The sequence below is a fragment of the Microtus pennsylvanicus genome, chromosome X (assembly GCF_037038515.1).
Source record: "Microtus pennsylvanicus isolate mMicPen1 chromosome X, mMicPen1.hap1, whole genome shotgun sequence".
NCBI classification, from domain to species: Eukaryota; Metazoa; Chordata; class Mammalia; order Rodentia; family Cricetidae; genus Microtus; species Microtus pennsylvanicus.
This window is the reverse complement of record NC_134601.1, coordinates 81,521,332-81,540,680: the sequence shown is the minus strand read 5'-3', so window position 1 is coordinate 81,540,680 and position 19,349 is coordinate 81,521,332. Positions and strand designations below refer to the sequence as shown.

The 19,349-nt window shown below is 46.1% G+C and overlaps 1 protein-coding gene across 1 annotated transcript; it reads left to right on the top strand.

The window, feature by feature from the left end:
• The first annotated feature begins 603 nt into the window (after positions 1-603).
• Positions 604-10,418, top strand: Fgf16 (fibroblast growth factor 16). The gene is made up of 3 exons (XM_075957717.1): positions 604-877; positions 8,588-8,691; positions 10,027-10,418. The coding sequence occupies exons 1-3, from the start codon at positions 604-606 to the stop codon at positions 10,270-10,272; spliced, it is 624 nt and encodes a 207-aa protein (XP_075813832.1). The 3' UTR covers positions 10,273-10,418.
• Positions 10,419-19,349: the final 8,931 nt, after the last annotated feature.

The window sequence follows — 19,349 nt, the reverse complement described above, 5'->3', positions numbered from 1 at the left end:
TGCGTGGCCGTGGGCGCCGATGGCTTCCACGTACTGGACTCCGTTATTTCATCAGCAGTTTAAGAAATCCTGCCAAAAGCAGTTATGCCTCACTGCAATGTGTAGCTTTTTCCTGCCTTTTTTTTTTCATAATAAAAGAGGGAGTGAAGCTCGCTCGCTCCCCCCTCCACCCCCTCTCCCAAAAAGAGCCAAATGGATACGAGAAGGGGGGAAAAAAGGAAAGAACCCACACACCAATCTCTGAGGGGATGCCAGTGAGGTGTGGCTTGTATTTAAATATCCAATATGTCAATGGAAGGGGAGTGGGTACGTATATAAAGTGTCGTTTGCATCTGATAGCTCCACGAAGCCAGCTATGAGAGGCCAGGAGAGATGGATGCGGAGGGGAAGCCGCACTTTAACTGAGAGCAAGGTCGGGAGCGCGCTGCCCCACGCTCCCCGCCGCTAAGAAGTTCTTTGGACGCGAACAGACGTGTGCTGCAGCTGGGCAGAGCACGGAGCCTCGCAGCGAGCGAGCGCCGCCGACCCGCCCGCGCCCGCCGCGGGGAGAGGCAGTTCGCGCCCCGCGGCCCCGGTTCAGCCCGCGCGGCCGCCAGCCCCGTCATGGCGGAGGTGGGGGGCGTCTTTGCCTCCTTGGACTGGGACCTGCACGGCTTCTCCTCGTCTCTGGGGAACGTGCCCTTAGCTGACTCCCCGGGTTTTCTGAACGAGCGCCTGGGCCAGATCGAGGGGAAGCTGCAGCGCGGCTCGCCCACAGACTTCGCCCACCTGAAGGGTATCCTGCGGCGCCGCCAGCTCTACTGCCGCACCGGCTTCCACCTGGAGATCTTCCCCAATGGCACCGTGCACGGCACCCGCCACGACCACAGCCGCTTCGGTGAGGACGCAGCCAGGAGGAGAGGGAGGCGGGTGGACCGCGTACGGGGGAGCCGACAGCTTGGGGATGTCGCGCAGGGGGGCCCGCTGAGCCTCCCTGGGCCGGGTGCTGTCCGGACCCGTCGGGGCGGGACGCAGTGGCAGGGCCCTAAGCCTCGCGGCGACCCTGGGGCCCCCATGCCCCGCGACGCTCCCCGGAGGGGGCGGAGGCGCCTTGCGGTGCGGCCTCTCCCACCCGCTCCACCCTCCCTCCTTCGGGACCTAGGGGCTCCTTGTGAGAACCCCAACGTCGGGCCTCTGATGGAAGCAGGTGGAGCCAGGAGAGGAGTGGGAATCCTTGCCTAGGAGGCAAGGGGACTGCGGCTGGCGGAACCTCGAGGGTGGCAGGCCCATCGCAGCTGATCACCCAGAGCAGGAGCCTTCAGGGCCCACGGGCGTGGTGGCTGGCGGCCCGCACCCGGATCACTTTTATCCGGCCGGGACCCTGTAGCCATGGCACTGGCCATCCTTGGGATGGCTCAGGCCAGGGTAGGTGCCAGTCCAGGAAGCATGGCATAAACCGGCTACCTGAGAATCTAGGAAAAACTCGTGGTACCCATCGCAGAAGGACACAAGTCTTGGGCATCTTTTGCCTAGAACTAACTCCTTGCCCACGTGAGGAAACTGTCCTGAGCCCACTGCCAGCCCCAGAAACAGGTGTCCCCTGAGCCCAGGACAGGAAATGTCTAATCTCCAAAGCGGGATTGCCTCCGCCTGCCCGGAACTATACAAACTGTTTAGAGCACCCAGCTGCCTGCCTACATTCAGAACTAATTATGTGATTAATATAAACCTTGATTCGCGATAGAAATCTTTAGCTTTCTGTTTCCTCTTCAACAATTTGCTATTTTTATTTTCAATTTCCTATTCTCTATTAAGCCATCAAACAGGTGCTGTGAAAGTCACCTTGTCTCCTCCATCTTTCAATGTCTTCTGCTTCCTCCCAAGGTCCTTGTAATGCAAGAAGGGTATTTTCTACGACTACCCTCAAGCGGGACATGCTTCGTTTTTTTCCCCCATCCTTCCCATCTTCCCATTCTACATGCTTTTCTAGAGCTGCATCTGGAGTGCTCAGTTTTGAACAAAAGAAAGGAAAGAAAAGAAAAGGGGAGCAGAGGAGGGGGCAGATGAGGGCCAGCCTAAGGCCAAGCGTAGCAAACAACTAGGACCAGGGTTGGTCTTCCTTGCTGGGAGCAGGCAGGAACCCTAATGAGGTCTGTGTCATCTTGGAAAAATGCACTCAACGAGAGCTGGAGTACAGTAGGTTGGGAGGGGTAATGGAGGGGTGCAGGTGTCTGTATAAACTTGCAGCAGGTCCTCAAAAGGGTGATGAGGTGGGGTGGGAGGAGAGGGAGTGTTAACTTGGCTTCTTTCCCTTCCATCACTTGTGATTTAGAAGTCCCCTTTTGTTCCTCTTCCTAAGGAATGGGACTCCCACCCTGAACTCAGAGGCTCCCAGAAAGAACCTAAAGATATTGGACTGGTTCATACATAAAAGAAGTGCATATATGTGCGTGTGTGTTTATATGTATATGTGTAAAAGCAAAGTCCTGAAATGATGGTGAAATGTGGAGTGGGGGTAATGAAATTGGTGAACTTGTGCACTTCTCCTAGCTGCTATGTTTGTCTGACTCTGCCTAAGCTGAGCCCAGTAATCTACAAGGTCAACATAAATCAGTAATAGGCTCTTGGGATAAGTGGTCTTTAATTGCCTCCCTAAAGACACATCTTGATTTCTTTTCATCTCCCATACCTGCTAAGGGTGTTAAGTTTAAGGAGAAACCAGAGGAAGTAAAGCTGGCAGAGGAGGGGATGTTTGCACTGCCGCTTAACTGACTGCTTCAGTTTGGGTTTGGCCTTTTAGAAAAAACAAACTTCCTGAGACCACCTCCACATCACCTTTTCCCTTTCCTCCTTCCTTGATTTCTTGGCAGATCCGTATATTTCCTGTAAAGGAAATGATAACTGGTCAAAGCTGTCTCTTCGTAACCTCCCCTGCCAACTTTCAAACACACTCTTACTCCGTTTAGCATTTGGCACAGGACGAGGTGGTGTTTGAGTTTGCTCACACTCTCCGCCCTCCACATTTGAGTTAATCAGCCAGAGTATTCAATAAATCGAAACTTTAACATTCCATAAGTGCTTTAGCAGTCAACATTCCAGCAGGGTAAAGTAGGCCAGACTTAAGATATAAAATATTATAGATTTCTGCTTGGGGGGAGGAGGGAGTCTCCGAAGGCCATGTAAAGTAAATAGCTATTTGTTGTAATTGGAGAGCAGGGCCCCCAAGGATTACCCTGGAATCCATGTGTTCTAAACAAGTCAGGCTGAGCCCAAGTGCAGCCCCGACTCCAAATAATAACCTGTTGGCACTGCACATGCTCCCTGCTCTCCATTTGCAGTCAGTAGCCAGGAGTCTTTCAGTCCCCGCCTGGCTGGTGGCATTTACATGAGCTTCATAGGGAGCCTGACATTCCTGAGGGGCACCTGTGGACTGACAGAGCAGGGCTGGGGAGCCAGACTGGAGGAGAGGCCTCCTGCCAGGTGGGATGGAGCAGGCTGCTGCAGCTGCTTTGGGTTTTGAGCGATCTGGTTCTTATTTGGCCGAGGGCCAGGGCAGCACTGTCTTGGCCCTGATGGTCTGACAGGATGGCTGAGGGAACCAGATTAAATGACACATTAGCCAGTCATCTAGCAAGGTCCTGAAACAGTGGGGCCCAGGATAGATCCATTTTGATTGAGACCCTGGGGAGGGAGGTGTAAGAAGAGTCTGGAAACTGTCGAGAAAATGCCAGAGCATGAGGTGGGCAGGTCAAGATGAGGCAGAGGAGATGGAGGTCCTGAGCCTCGAAGGGGTGAGAACCGATGACAAACTTTGTCTACTTAATACTTTGCCTCAACGCTCTGCTGTTAACACCCCTGTCCAGCTGTAGCTGGGAAAATATGAAAATGGCTTGTTTTCGCTCCCCTTTCATGCTGGCTGGGATTCAGGAGAAGGTTTAGAAATATCTGTTCCATCATCATGTGCCACTGGGTTCCCACAGTCTGAATCCAACTAATAGGAAAGTTGGCAAAGGCAAATGATGCCCAAAGACAGCTGGGCAGGGATGATTCCAGCTGTTGGAGACCCCTGTTACTGGACACAACCCAAGCAACATCCTGTATGATCTGTCCTTTGGCATCAGGGTTCACAGAGAGTTGGAGAAAAAAAAAACTGGTGACTCAAATGGCCACACCTCTTGGGTTCATGATTTGTTCTCACACCAGGTCTCTGGAAGTGAGATCACAGGCTTCCCTCTGCTACTTAATGAGCTCAGGGTAGTCTGGGACATGGGATCCTTCGAGAAAGGGGCAACTGCTGTGATTAGAGGCTCTGAGGTGAGCTGCCTTAGCAAAGCAAAGATGGTTAGTAGCATGCTTTGGTACCCCTCAGAGGTTAACACCCAGAACAGAATCAAAGTATGGCTTGGGATCGTCTTGCCAGATAGGCCACTCTACATTTTTTTCCAACACCCTCTCTAGGCACAGTAGAACCAGACACAGAACCCCAGCATGATCCTGTCTGGACCAAGTGGAGTGGCAGAGCAGGCCCTTCTCTCATGTTAGTAACTAGCGCTCTCTGAATACAGCCTACCCCCACTTTTGTTTCCTATTTTATCCTAGGTTTTAATATATTTTTCATTTTTAAAAAGGCATCAAGGTGCACAATCTGTAATACCACTGCCTAGGAGATGGAGCAAGAGGATCAGGATCAGGTCATCCTCAGCTGCATAGAGTTCAATTTCAAGGCCACCCCGAACTACATAAGACCATGTCTCAAAAACAAAAACAAATTTAAAAGATTTAAAGACAGTGTTTCACTACCAGGCTGGCCTCAAACTTGGGAGCCCCATCTTTCAGCCTCCTAATTCCTGGAATTATGGGTGTGTGTCAATTTACCTGGTCTTTGTTTGTTTGCTCTTTTGTTTTGATTTTGTGTTTTCCAGACAGGGTCCCCCTATGGAGCACAGGCTGGCCTTGAATTACCTGTCCTCCTGCCTCAGACCCTCACGTATTAGTAGTACAGATATATGCCTCCACACCCAGATAACATTTATTTTTGTTTGACCTGTTTTATATTAGCTTTTTGAAATTTTATTTTTCATTTTGTGGGTTACAGAGGAAGAAGAAGCTTCAGTGTATGGAGGTCAGAGGACAGCTTGCAGGAGTCAGTTCTTTCCTTCTGTCATTTGAGTCCCAGGATCAAACTCAGGTTGGAGGTTAGGCAGCCATTGCTTTTATCCACTGAGCCATCTTGCCAGTCCTACCTTAACTTTAAAACTATTATTATATTTTATTTCTTTAGTGTGTGTGTGTGAGTGTGTGTGTGTGTGTGTGTGTGTGTGTGTGTGTGTGTGCAAGAGAGAGAGAGAGAGAGAGAGAGAGAGAGAGAGAGAATGGGTGTGTTGGGTGATTGGGTCAGGCATGTGTATCACCCACAGCTGCACATGTGTAGGTCAAAAGGACAGCTTGGGGAAGTCCTCACCTTCTACCACACGGGTCCCTGGAATTGAATTCAAGTGGGCAAGTTTGTAAGCAGGTACCTTTACCTGCTGAGCCACTTGTCAACCCTACATTAGCTTTTCAATAACCCTGTTAATCACCAACAAAGTGAGCTAACTGGTCAATGAAATCCCAGAAGCCTTTACTATTTGAGTTTCACTGGGCTACACTCCCCCATTGTAGAAACAGGCAGACTTATATATAATTAAAGTACACACAACATATTCTGGCTATTGGGATCAATCTTCAGCACCAAAACCAAAAAAGAGAGAGAGAAAGAAAAGAAAAAAGAAAAAAATGTTAAGTGCACAGAAATACAAAAGTACACACACTCTCAAGAAAACACACAGGTTCTAGGTAGATAGTGGCAGATTACTTACCTGGCACGTCCAAGGCCCTACGTTCAGTTCTGAAGTGGGAGGTGTATGGTGGTATGATACAGAGATGTCAAGAGGGAGATAGATGGCGGAAAAGCCCTAGAACAATGCAACTATGACAAGGGGCCATGAGCTAAGGAGTGAAGTTAGCTGTGTGCATATGGCGCTCACTCTCCCTTAACAAAACCCCAAACACAAATCTCTGGTGAAGCTAATTTTGGGGACCAAGGTATGACACTTTCTATTGGCTTATAATTATGCTTATTCTGTTGGAGTCAGACCATTTTCCAACCTTCTGAAACCTCTTTGGATCTTGAGTATCTCATCCCTTCCAACTGGGTCTCCACTGGTGCTAAGGAAAGCTGCGCTCCTGTGTCCTCTTATGAGTTGTTTATTAAAATGTTTAAAGGGCAGAACCTCTTCCAGAGCAATTGAAGATCGCTGTTCATTAAGTCAATGGTTGATTAGCCCCCATCATCACCGTCTTACCCTTCCTTCGTTAAGGCATATGGCATTCTCCTCCTGAAACAATCTGCACTGTGCTATAAGAGCTACTAGGAATCAGGAGCCTGATGAGATAGATGACTCAGAAGTCAAAGACTTGCTGCACATGCCTGAGGACTAGAGGTCAATCCCTGGAATCCATGATAGGAAGAGAGAAGTGATTCCCCCAAATTGCCCTCTGATCTCCACACAGCAACACAACAATAACACTAATAAACAACTTTTTAAAAGTTACTAACAGTCAGAATAAGGATAAGACTCAGAGAACTTGAACATGAAAAGCAAAAGACCAACCCTCAAGTGTTCCATAGACAGGTAGCAGAGCTGTAGATCCTTCAAATAGATCAGAATGAACCATAAAAACATGTACCACCAAAGCTACCATGATTGATTGACTACCTCCATTGCTAGGCTAGCCACTAAAACTTGAGAGAAAACTTCCCACTGGAGTTTTCAACCTGATTGCAGAATGCAGTGCTTCTAAGTTTTTACTTTAGCCCTTGGGAGATAGAGACGAAGGTTAGCCTGGACTGCACTGCTAACTACTTTCTCATTAAAAAAAAATAACTTTATTACATTTATGTATTTATTTATCTATTTTGTAAGTGTGTGTGTGTGTGTGTGTGTGTGTGCGTGTGCGTGTGTGTGTGTGTGTGAGAGAGAGAGAGAGAGAGAGAGAGACAGAGAGAGAGACAGAGAGAGAGACAGAGAGAGAGACAGAGAGAGAGACAGAGAGAGAGACAGAGAGAGAGACAGAGAAATGCATAGAGAAATGCATGTGCCATAGCATAAGTGAAGGCAGAGGAAAACTTGCAGGAGTCAGTTCTCTCCTTCTACCATGTGGGTCCCAGGGATCAAACTCAAATCTTCAGACATAGTATTAAGCACTTTTACTACCCTCTGAGCCATCCCAACAGCCTCCAATATCTTATCCTTCTGGGACAAGTTCTACCTCTCATATAGAATATCAAAATATTACCCTTACTAATCATACTTTTGGCATGAAAGATAGCTAAGTGTGTAAACTCAGTGCATGCTTTCAAACAAGTGTGTTGAGTTTCTGGTCTCTGCTGAAAATGTGGTTAGAGGAAGGAATAGCAAAGAACAATCTAGCTGGGCACAGGCCTTTAATCCTAGCACTGTGAAGGCAGAGGCAGGTGCATGTCTGTGAGTTCAAGGCCAGCCTGGTCTACAGAGTGAGTTCTAGGACAGCTAGGGCTACTCAGAGAAACCCTGTCTCAAAAAACCAAACCAAATCAAAAGAAGAAGAGGAGGAAGAAGGATCTAGTTGACTGTCTTCAGTACTATTTTGTTTTTGTGTCCCTTTACCCTCTTAACAATTCATTTTTTTCTCATGGGGTAAATGAAAAAATTTTCAAAACTTCACCTCTAACCTTGTCAGTTTAAAGGACATTTCTAATTTCTTCCCTTTCCCCTTAAAGTTACAACATCCAAACCAGTTTGGAGTCCAATACTACCTGCCAACTGAGCCGTGGCTCAACTTTAAAATCTCAAGAGAGGGCAGGAGATTGACAGGCTTGTCAGTTTGGGGCTGAGCGAACAGAGAATGCTTTCAGGCCAACTTTTCCCTCCAGCCATAAACAGGGTGAAGAGACTTCGAGCATGGCCTGTGTGGCATTTGTTAGAGTCAGCTACAGGCAGTTGACAGCCTTGTGTGGTTTTTAAGGACATGACAGCTGAGAGGGTAAAAAATGCATTCAGCTTAGAGGACAGTGAGGGAACGCAGGTGGGTGCCAGGGAGGAAGAGGGTGGCTTGGCATTGAGAACACTGCCTTGCCGTTTCTTGAAAGTGTGGTATTCCACTACACTGATGCCGTAATTGTGGAGTGTTTGTTAGCAAGCCTTCCCATGGGTTCTTCACCCTAGCATACCTATGGGGCTTGGGGGTGGAGCCTAGAGATCGAGCTTTTTCCTAGCGTGCCCCAAGTTCCAACCCCGGCACCGCAAAATAAAGAAGAAAATCGCGGTGTTAAGTGGAGGAAAGGATTGTTTCCCATTTTACACGTGGGAAAAACTGGGGCTTAGAGAGATTGAGCACTTTCCCTGAGGTTTTCATTTCTCACTGCAGAAGACTGATTCATCAGATGATTCTCCATGGATACCCAGGGTTACCTGTAGTTGGGGGTAAAGCTGCCTATATAGTTGAGGGTAAATGACGGGTAGGTCATAGAACAGCCTTCTCCTAGCTCCATGTGAGTAACAGAATGATGTTCTATTTTTTGACCCAGGAATTCTGGAATTTATCAGCTTGGCTGTGGGGCTGATCAGCATCCGGGGAGTGGACTCTGGCCTGTACCTAGGAATGAATGAACGAGGAGAGCTCTATGGATCAGTAAGTTTCAGCTTTTCTATTTATCAGAAGCTATAAATTTATCCAGTGTGTGGACACCCTAAGGCAGAGGATAAAATTGTTTGCCTAGCACTTGAAAGACCTTTTACGACTGTAAAGGATTAGTGTCTTCTTGTTCCTGGCTGCTCAGGGCTTTGCTCCAGAATACCTTTACCCATTCAGCCCTCCACCTTAGGTTTTGTATGATATACTTGCTTTCACCTTTTCCATTAGAGGACGCGCTAGTGCTCTGATAACAGGAAGCCATGCTGGTTTGTCAGGAGCCACTTAGGCTTGGGGGCATTAAAGTTTGGAAAGAGCACCTCCTAGTTTTAATGGGTACCCAGAGCAGAAGCCGATGGGCAGCCACAAAATAACACAGTAAAAGATCCAGCCTTCCAGTAAGAAGCACAGCCCCCGATTTCCAGATCGGCTGAACCCCAAAGGCCAAATAACACCAACAAATGAAGAATGAGGGTTCTAAGGACTGGTGACAGCCCCAATCCCCTAGCTAGGAATGGGCTGGCTGCAATACATTTTCTGTGTTCTGGAAGCTAGCCCAGCAGTGGGTCATGGTAAGTGACTTTGCTGACCTTAACCCTTTTGGGGGATCCCAGTATCCTGACTCAGACTTTCGAGTCACATAACATGCTTTCTGGCTGGCTATACCCCATGAAATCAGAACACATTTTTCTCTGACACCTAGGAGATAGGCCTGTCCCCAGCACTCGGTATCGGGCACCCCAGCAAGCAGTATGGCGGCCTGATCATGTATGAGAAGGGCCAGAAGCAGGAAACCCAGGAGCTGCCAGCTTTAAGTAGCCAGATTGGAGGAGCTTTTCAAGGAGATCTTTTCTGAGCTTTCCAGCTGACAGGCTGCTCATTAGGAGAGATCACAGCTCACCTCCCATGCAGCTTTATATAGACCCGTGGCCTTTGCCTGCCAGTTGATGTGGGTGACTGTAATCTCAGTGCAGTCAAACATTATTAGCCCTAAGTAGGAAGTGAGCCTGGTGGGTGCCAGAGGGGCATTGGAAGGCCATAATAGAAATTCTGGGGTTAAAGAGCCAGCCAAGGCCAGCTCCTCCAAATTCCTTTCCTTCAGGAAAGATCACACCCAAAACATTTTTGTGTAGCTCATGAAGGAGGATGAAGAAGATACAATGTGGGTGGGAGTGTTGCGCTGCGTGGAGGAAAGACTCCTTGGACACACAGGGAGACAGGACTGAAATTTTCTAATCTCAATGTGCTGTTGCTATTTCAGGCTTTCCCCACCAGCAAACTGGGATGGAGGAATAGTCATATAATGGGCTCTGCTTTATTTTCTCACCCTCACAGAAGAAACTCACTCGTGAATGTGTTTTCCGGGAACAATTTGAAGAAAACTGGTACAACACCTATGCCTCCACCTTGTACAAACACTCGGACTCGGAAAGACAGTATTATGTGGCCCTGAATAAAGACGGCTCACCCCGGGAGGGCTACAGGACTAAACGACACCAGAAGTTCACTCACTTCTTACCCAGGCCAGTAGATCCTTCTAAGTTGCCCTCCATGTCCAGAGACCTCTTCCGCTATAGGTAATGGACCTCTGGTGCCACCTCTGTGACCCGTGTACTCTGTGGCCATGGTTGGCTCTGCAAACACTATACTCATAGCTTTTCAGTCCTTCCTTCCTATCAATTAGATAACAGAGAAGCACTTACTGTTCAACTTGACCCAGTTGTCCCCTTGTTCAAAGTGTATATCAAGGTTGGGTTATTTTGGGGAGGGACATGGGGGGAGGGGTGGGTCAGAGGGAATCTTGTATATACTTTTTGCTTTACTCATGTTCTTTCCCATGAGGTGGCATGACAAAGAACAGGGGCCCCCTCACTACGGGCCAAGGCTGTCTTGCCGCACAATCTACCCAGCTACTTAGAGATGGGGTGCAAATGAAAGACCAAGGAATCTGCCACAGATGCTACCTACAGAGCTTTGGGAAAGTGTCGTTTGGAAAATCCTAGGGGCTCCAGCCCTGCTGCAAGCCATTCCTGCCCTGGCTCTGCAGATCTCTCATTCGTCCTGACATGCAGTTTTCCTGCCACCGAAGTGGGAGATATGGGGTAGGTTGTAAGGAAATGATATTAAAATGTAAGCATGGATACTGTGCATAAGGACAAACTATTTATGAAATGTATATGCTATTTATTTTATATATTTATTTATTTCAAAATAATTTTATTTTTAATGAGAGATGCTATGACTGGATTTTCATCAGAAAGAATAAGGTCCTACTGAAACAGGAAAAAATGAGTTATTAAAGGCTTTTATTGGCAATAAAATTGTCTTTATATTATAAACCAGTGTCTAATTCTATTGATTTGTGCATTCAGTAGCATGAAAAGGCTGGCCAGCTTCCTTCTATCCAGGTCATTAGAATTCCTGATGGCAGGCTCATGCAGCTTGGGCTGGGTGACTCCAACATCCAGTGTGGCAGCATTATCCAGGGGCCTTCCAGATCTAGCATTCTTTTCTGTCCTATGACTTACTGGAAAATTAGGGAGGAAGGCCTCAACCAACGCTCTTACTAAAGCTACCATTTGTTTAGGACTGAGCATAGAAGAACCCTCTTCAGGGACTTGATGAGGGCTCTGAGCCCCAAGGGTGGACACTATTGGTGCACCTCTACTTCAGATGTGAAGGAAAAGCAATTGAAAATGGTAGTCAGCAAGGAGAGGAATTTTTGAGCCAATCAGCTTCCCTTCAAGAAGATATTATCCTACCGGCTCTGACCACACCCAGCGTCTCTTGCCAGGGCTCCTCCTAGAAGACTCTGGGAAACTGTCAGGACATTCATTCCCTTAGAGGAGCAGTGCTCAGAGCGCATGGTCTCTTGCCCAGCAGCATCACTTGGAAACTGCTCAGGAATAGAAACCAGCAGAAATCTGTGGCTGAGCCAGACACCTTGCATGGTATCAAGCTTTCCAGGGAACTCCTAAGCACAGCATGATACAATTTGGGAACTAACACCCTAAAAAGATGTTTTTGAAACCAAATGGTTCATAAAGTAAATTGGTGGGATAGTGATAGTCCAGAGAATGAAGGAGGCATACCTCAGAGCACTCCCTCCCAGATCAGTCCTATAGTATCTTGTCTTCAAATCCCTGGACTCTTGATTGGCATTTCCAGAAGTAGTGGTAGAAGAGATCAGAAACAAATGGATAAAAGCCTTGTTGAGCACACAAACAATATGAAAGCCTGGTGGGCAAAGGTTTGGCATCTAGGATAGCTCTTCCTCAGCCTGCCCATCATATAGGCATCAACTATTTTTCTAATTAATTGAACATGTGAGTCAGACTGTTTACATACCAGCTCACTTGCAAAACAAAACCAGTAGTAGAGGTGAGATCAATGGTGAAGTGCTTCTTAGCATGTGCCAGGCCCTAGATTCCATCCCCAACACTGTCACCATCCAGCACCACAAAAAAGCAAAATCAAAAGAGTTGTAAACGCTCACCCAAATTTACATGCCCAATAGAAAAGCCACACACCTGAAATACCAAATAAGACTGTATAGTGAGAGCTAAGCTTAGGGCTGGGAATACAGTTCAGTGTAAGAGTGTTTACCTCCCATTCGTAGTTCGATTCCTAGTGCCAAACAAAAAGCAAGTTATTGCATGACATGTATGATCATTAACCAGCCTGCTGATTGGTGGGATCCCCAAGGTGGACATTTCAGTGGTCTAGGCCTACTAGGATGCTTTCCAACAAGGATAATGTCTGCTTTGAAGAAGCAACAGGATTAAGAAGAGCAAAGAACCATTGTGTGTGTTAGACTGTGGAAAAGAGACACTATCTGTAAAATTCTCCAAGATTAAGACCCAGCTACATTAAAAAAAACAATTATGTGCTTTTGAGACAGGGTATCTTTATGTACTCCAGGCCGAGAAACTTGCTACATATCCTAGACTGACCTCAAGTTCACAATCCTTCTGCATCAGCCTCCGGAGTGCTGGCTTGACTGAGGTGCACCTCCTCACCTGGATTATCATGTCAGTAATGAGCATCAGACCTTGATGGCTTGTTTGTGTCAGACCTTGATGGCTTGTTTGTGTGAGACAGGGCTTTGCTATGTCGTCCAGGCTGACCTCAGACTTTTTTTGATCAGGTGATATTTCTGCTTCAGCCTCTTGAGTACTAAGACTACAGCTGTGTAACACTACACCCAGTTTTACAGCTTGATAACTGTAGTTTTGTTGTTGTTCGTGGTGGTAGTTGTTAGGTTTGGTTGTTTCTTGTTTTGTTTCTGGGTTTTTTTCGGGGGGGGGGTGTTTGTTTTTGAGACAGGACTTTATATAGGCCAGGCTTTCCTTGAATTTAATTTATGACTGAGACTTGATCCTCTTTTCTCTACCTCACGAGTGCTGAGATGACAGGCAGATACCATCATGCCTGGCTGTACCTTGATTTTTCTAATGTACTTTTATTCCATTATTTATTTAGTGTGTACATGCATGTATGTGTATCTGTCTGTCTGTCTGTGGGCATGCATTGCCATGGGTGAAAGTCAGAGGACAATTTGCAGGAGTCGGTTCTCTAATTCTTCCATGTGGGACCTGGGGATTGAAATCAAGTTTCAGGCTAGACAGCAAGTGCCTTTACCACTGAGCCATCTCACTGGCCCTGCATTTGGTTTTAAAACCTAAAATTTACCTATGCTATCTATCAGTGCTCAGCTACCTAGAGCTTTTGATACACAGCCACAGTGTGTGACTTTTTGTGAGGCACATAAAATCTGCTGTAACCAAAAAGAGAATGACATTTCTCTGTAAGCAGGGATACTGTTATTGAAATGAGCCCATTATCTCCAGCTTGGAAAGACCACAGGCACTATATTGTAGAGCAGGATGTGCAAGAGAAATGCCATAGCAGTGAGACAGGGAAGAACCCCAAATGCCAAGTCTGGACAGGAGCAGAAGGGACAAGCCTAGAAGAGCGCCACAGTAGGGTGCTTGGTCCTGGTGATTGACGCACAGTAACTGTGGAGACAGAGATTAGGAATCCTGGCTACTCTCACTTTCAAAAAGAGAAGTCAGTCCTGGAAATGAGAATATAAGATACGTGAGCTAGTACCATTACATCAGTCAACAGCAGATCAGCACCATATCCCCAAAGTGCTAAAACAACCTAAATAAAATTCTAGAAAAATAAGCTCTGCAGCTCTGGTCTTGGATTAAATCACGCAGAGAGACCACATTTTAGTTGTCTTCCTCATGGCTAGGACATTCCTGGAGCAAAGCAGGTACTTGAGAAATCTTGTTTACACTAAGTAGTTGAAAGAATGAGTGAACAATTGAGTAAATGGACAGAGACATAGATGTTTCCTTAGCATGTATACATGTCTCTGTATATATGCATACAAATGCTACAAATACTAGGCAAGAAAGAAATTAGGTATTATATAACAGAATAATCTAGAATGCTATGTCAAGTTCTATGTGTACCTAAATAGGACTATGACAAACTTGAGTGTGTTAAGGGAAACTTAAAGGGTTCAAAGGGTTCCCTGTCACTATAAGTGCAACCACTTGACGAGAATATTGTGTCATTTGGTGTACACAGGGTAAATATGAGATACATGGTAAGGTATAGTATTAATTTACCGCCTATATAGTCTACGAGGCTCCCAGAATTCTCCTGAACTCCAATGTTGGTCCTAGAAAGAATACATAAGACCTAAAAGTGCTACCCAATTGCTATCTCTGTCAAGGAAAACAGTGATGATCAGAGATCCCCAATTTGGAGTTCATGAGATTTTTAATGGTCCAAAGAAGGCCATCTAGGCCTGAACTCCCCAGAATAATATGTTTGGTCACATATATTTGGTCCTTGAAGCATCCTTCAAAAGCTAGAGATGGGTACCTTAAGAGTTTCCAGAAAGCATCTGACATAAGAACTGGTGGGCACTGTTGTCCTGTGTGAAAATGCTAACAAAGTCTGTAGGTGTTTGTTTGCTTGCTCTTGCTTGCGTACCCCCAAAATGTGGGTTTTCTGGTCGTCTGAGAGAGAGCTTCAAATATGACAAGAAGATACAAGTGAGGGCACGGAGGACAGCACCACCCCTGACAGCAATGCTAACAGCATTATTCCCCTCCCTTCTTTGTCCCCTTCTGCCACTGTCCTTAAGGTCTTGCTTTGCTTTTTTCTCTTAATTTTAAAATTACTATTATTTTTAAATTGTATGCTTGTGGGTGTTTTGCCTACATATATGTGTGTATCTTGTGCCCAAAGAGGTCAGAAAAGGGTGCCATATGTCCTGGAATTGGAGTTTCAGATGGTTGTGAGACAACATTTGGGAGCTGGGACTCAAATCCAGGTCCTCTGGACGAGCAGGCAATGCTCTTAATTGCTGAGCCTTCTCTCTGGCTCCTCTTGCTCTATTTTCTACTTCAATTCCAGTATACCAGAGACTAGTTTATAAAGAACAAACATTCGGCTCAGGAGTCTGAAATCTAGGGTATTTGTGCTTAGACAGCTGCATCTGCAGGTCCTCTTCACTGGCAGAGACTCTAGACAGAGTTCCAAGGTGGCACGGGGCATCACGGGGCAAGAAGAAGCCATCTGCCTATGGCATTAGTGCTTCCCCCTTAAAATCTCCTTAACCTTAATCACCCCCATGAAACCACCACCACCTTCCCCACCACCAGATACCACAGTCAGATCAAGTCTCCACCTTGAAAAAGAGTCTGGCTGTGTCTAGCCCAGGATGATGTCAAACTCTAAATCCTCCTGCCTCAGCCACCAGAGTGCTGAGACAGCAAGCGTGCATCACCATATCTAGTGAGTCTCTACCTTAACAACACAAAATAGAGATTAAAGTTTAACAGGAATTTTGGTAGAGGCATTCGAGGCACAAGGGTTGTGTATGCTCAAAAAACCATCAAAGTACTGAACCACTAGGCCAAGTCACAGCAGTTCACTGGAGGCACATGGCAGGGCCTTCCCGAAGGACCTAAGTCAAAGAACATAAAAGAAGGACCTGAATCACACTCACCTCCAAATCTCTACAGTGCACTACACCAAATCCCTATGGGTACGGTAAGAAAAGCGTCAGGCCTTGCAGTGGGGTCAGAGGTCACCTGGGCTGAGTCTAAGTTATCTGGGGGGTAGCCCCAGCCTTCCCCTTCCTCGGAAAGTTAGTTCTTAAGGATCACCTTCCTCTTGCCCTAAATGGCTGGAGCTGCTATGCCTTCCTCAGCAGGGAGGACCAGTGGAGCAGGGAAGCGAGAACCAGACAGGAGGGGCTGCTCCTTTGAAAGCCACGTTCATTTTCAGTCCTCTAACTCCCTTACTCGACAGACGGCTCAGAAGAGCCTTTGGTTTGTCATGGAAGAATTTTTCTAGTAGGTCTCTGTGCCAACACCCTGGTGGCAAGTTCAGAGAAATGATCTTTGCTTTGACCTTCAGTCGTTTCTGTTCACCCCTCCACCCAGCATGGGTCGCATGGTCCCCTCTGCATCTACTGCACTCAGCTCGGTTTTTCCTCATTTGCTTTGGAGCCAAAGACATGCAGATATTATTCAGGTCCTGGAATCAGAGAAACCTCATATTTTGTTCTGTTTTTCTTGTACTTTTGCCGTGTGTGTGTGTGTGTGTGTGTGTGTGTGTGTGTGTGTGTGTGTGTTCATGCTCACTCGACTGAGGCTCAAACCTAAGCCTTTATACATATTATGTAAGTACTCTCACTGAGTTACCCTCTCAGCCCTTGGTTGTTGAGATAGAGTCTCACTGTATAGCTCAGGCTGACAATAGGCCCTTATTTTAAATCTGAATCTTTTAACTCTTTGAACAAATTCAATCATTTATTAATTCATTGAGTATTTGTGGAGCACATTTTACATCCTTAGAGGCAGAAATGTGAATAGGAGTTTCTGTCTTCCTGACATAGCTTGGTCAGATATTCTGACACAAGCAAGTGAAGCTATACAGATCACAGAGAAAGAGAAGTGCAAGCGCTGCAGTAGTGATCCCAGAGAAGCTGGCCGTGATGGTATGCCCCTGTCACCCCAGCTACTTGGGAAGCTGAGACAGAAGGATCACTGTTAGTCCAGGAGTCCAAGATCAGCCTGGCCAACACAGCAAGGCTCTGTCTTAGAGCAAGGCTGCAGGTTGGTGTTATACACGAGAGAGAAATGATCAGTTGAGGGGATTGTGAAAAGTCTCCAAACACTGATGCTTAGGCTGAATGCCCACCACTAGGAAGATACTAGGAGTCCTGTGTACCATAAAGGAGCCTAAAATGTGACTCAGAGAAGGAGGTGGAGCTCTCTGTAGGAAGGCATTTTGTCCTTTCATAGCCCTGTCCCACCCCCCCCCAAAGCCCAGCACACGTTCCAGATCCCTCCTCAAACAGAGGCAACTATAGGTTTCCTCAGCTTCCCCTCTTAGGCTATTATGTTCACATGCCAGAGGGACCTGAACTCTTCTCTCCCCCCACGTAATCCAGGTCAGAGCTTCTCAGTGGACAACCTGAATGCCAGCCGCGTGTATAGTACAAGGTGACTTAAAGAACCTCATCCGAGCCCCAGGTAGCTGGAGTTTCCAGTGCCCACCTTCTGTTCCTGTCCTTGGGCTGTCAGCACAGCTAGATACAGCTATGAGGATTAGCTCATCAAGCTCTGTCACTACCCACACAATCTCCAGGGGACCAGCTATTTTCAGCCTGACAAATCTGATTCCTCTAGTTTTAATTCCACCTGTCAGTCATAAACACTGCTGGCATGCAAACATCTTTACATTGGCTCAACATGTACCAAGCATCCTCAGTAAGTACCCAGTCCAGTTGTCTAACAACAGAGTCCAGGGCCCTAAGAAAGACTTCCTAAATCAGAATTTCCACACTTTCTCCTAACCAAAAGGCGAAGAAGCCATCTAAAGGACAATTTATAATGGAAATGATTGTTTTTCTCTGTCAATGTTTGTTTCTTGGAAACAAATCCTCACACTCTCAAAAATTACTTGGAAAATTGGGAACAGCGGTACATGCCTGTAGTTTGTATAAAACAATAAACTTATTACACATTAATATAAGCTATATTTAATAAAAATGACTACGTTCTCAACAATTCAATTAAGAGTGATAGTGTTTTACATCTTCCACTCTTCTGTGTGTCTTTTATCAGGAGTGTGTGTGTGGGTTACATCATTTATTTATTTAGGCACAGAGTGTCAGAGAGCTACTTTTCAGAGGTCAGTTCTCTCCTTTATCTTGTTTGAGGCAGCATCTCTCTCGTTTCTATTGCATTTTGTGCTCCAGCTAGCTAGCTTCAGCTAATCCTGTCTCTGCCTCCCATCTCACCACAGGAATACTGAAATTACAAATGCTCACCCCAAGATCAGTTTTTTTACAATAGTTCTAGGGATTGAACTCAGGTCATTAGGCTTGCTTAGCAATTGCTTTAACCTGCTGGGCCAGCTACCTTCTTGGGCATACAACATACACACATATACATATATGTTTTTCAAGACATGGTTTCTCTGTGTAGCCCTGGCTGTCCTAGAACCCACTATGTAAACCAGGCTGGCCTCAAACTCACAGAGATCCACCTACCTGTGCCTCCTGAGTGCTGGGATAAAAGGTATGTACCACCGCCACCTAGCCACAACAGATACTTCAATAATTAACTTTTTAACATTGTGATGATTGCTTTAGATGACGCAGGTTAAACTCAGTGGGCCACAAAACCAAAAGGCATGACCATTGAAAATGAAGGGGGCTTGCCGGGGCTGGAGGGAGATAACAGAGGGTCTGAGGTGAGAGAAATCAGAATGCATTATATCTGGATGGAATTGTCAAAGAAGAAATTAATTTTAAAAATGTAAGAAAAAAAGAGATGATTTGAGAGAAGCATCTTTTCTCCTTGGACGTTTGAAGGGATGCTTCATGTGTGACTTAATCTATAGAGAGAACTGAGTTGTGTGAGCTGTGTTAACACTGGGACCCACAACTATGCTCCCTTCCCCGCTGCTGAGGCTCAATTCTGCTGTGGTTTCAGCAGCAAATAACCAGTTCTCACTGTAACAAGAACTAACTCACAGCATTACAAAAGTTTACAGAGCCCCTATCTTCTGGCATTTTTTCTAACAGCAAAAATTACAATGGCAGAATTGAACAGATTCTCACATCTGCCCCTGCATTCAATTTGTTGCTATATGTTCTGTTGGCTGAAATATAGAGGAAAATCCAGCTAGTTTCAGAGATATGTAACTGGAAGAGAGAGGGCCTCACTGACCCCCAGGACTCCTTGGACAGTACTTTGAGAATCAGTGCTCTGTATGGTTAACAAGTCCCCAGGTGATTCTTATCATGAGAACGGGGCGTGACCAGAGCGTTGGTTCAGCTCCATTTGCCTCGAGCTTAGCTCCAGTCTGTTATGCATCAAGTACTCTTTGGTCTCTGAGGATGAGCTTCCCTCACGTTTTGCAGAAGACACAAGCCATCCAGTGGTGTTTCCTATCAATCATAGTGTTTGTGTGTCTGTCTGCTTTATTTTTCTTTATATTTTAATGAAAACTTCATTTTATTGTGATAAGATATACATAGCAAAATCTGCCATTTTATCATGTACACACAATGACATCAATTATATTTTCAGTATTGTGCAACTGACACCACAATA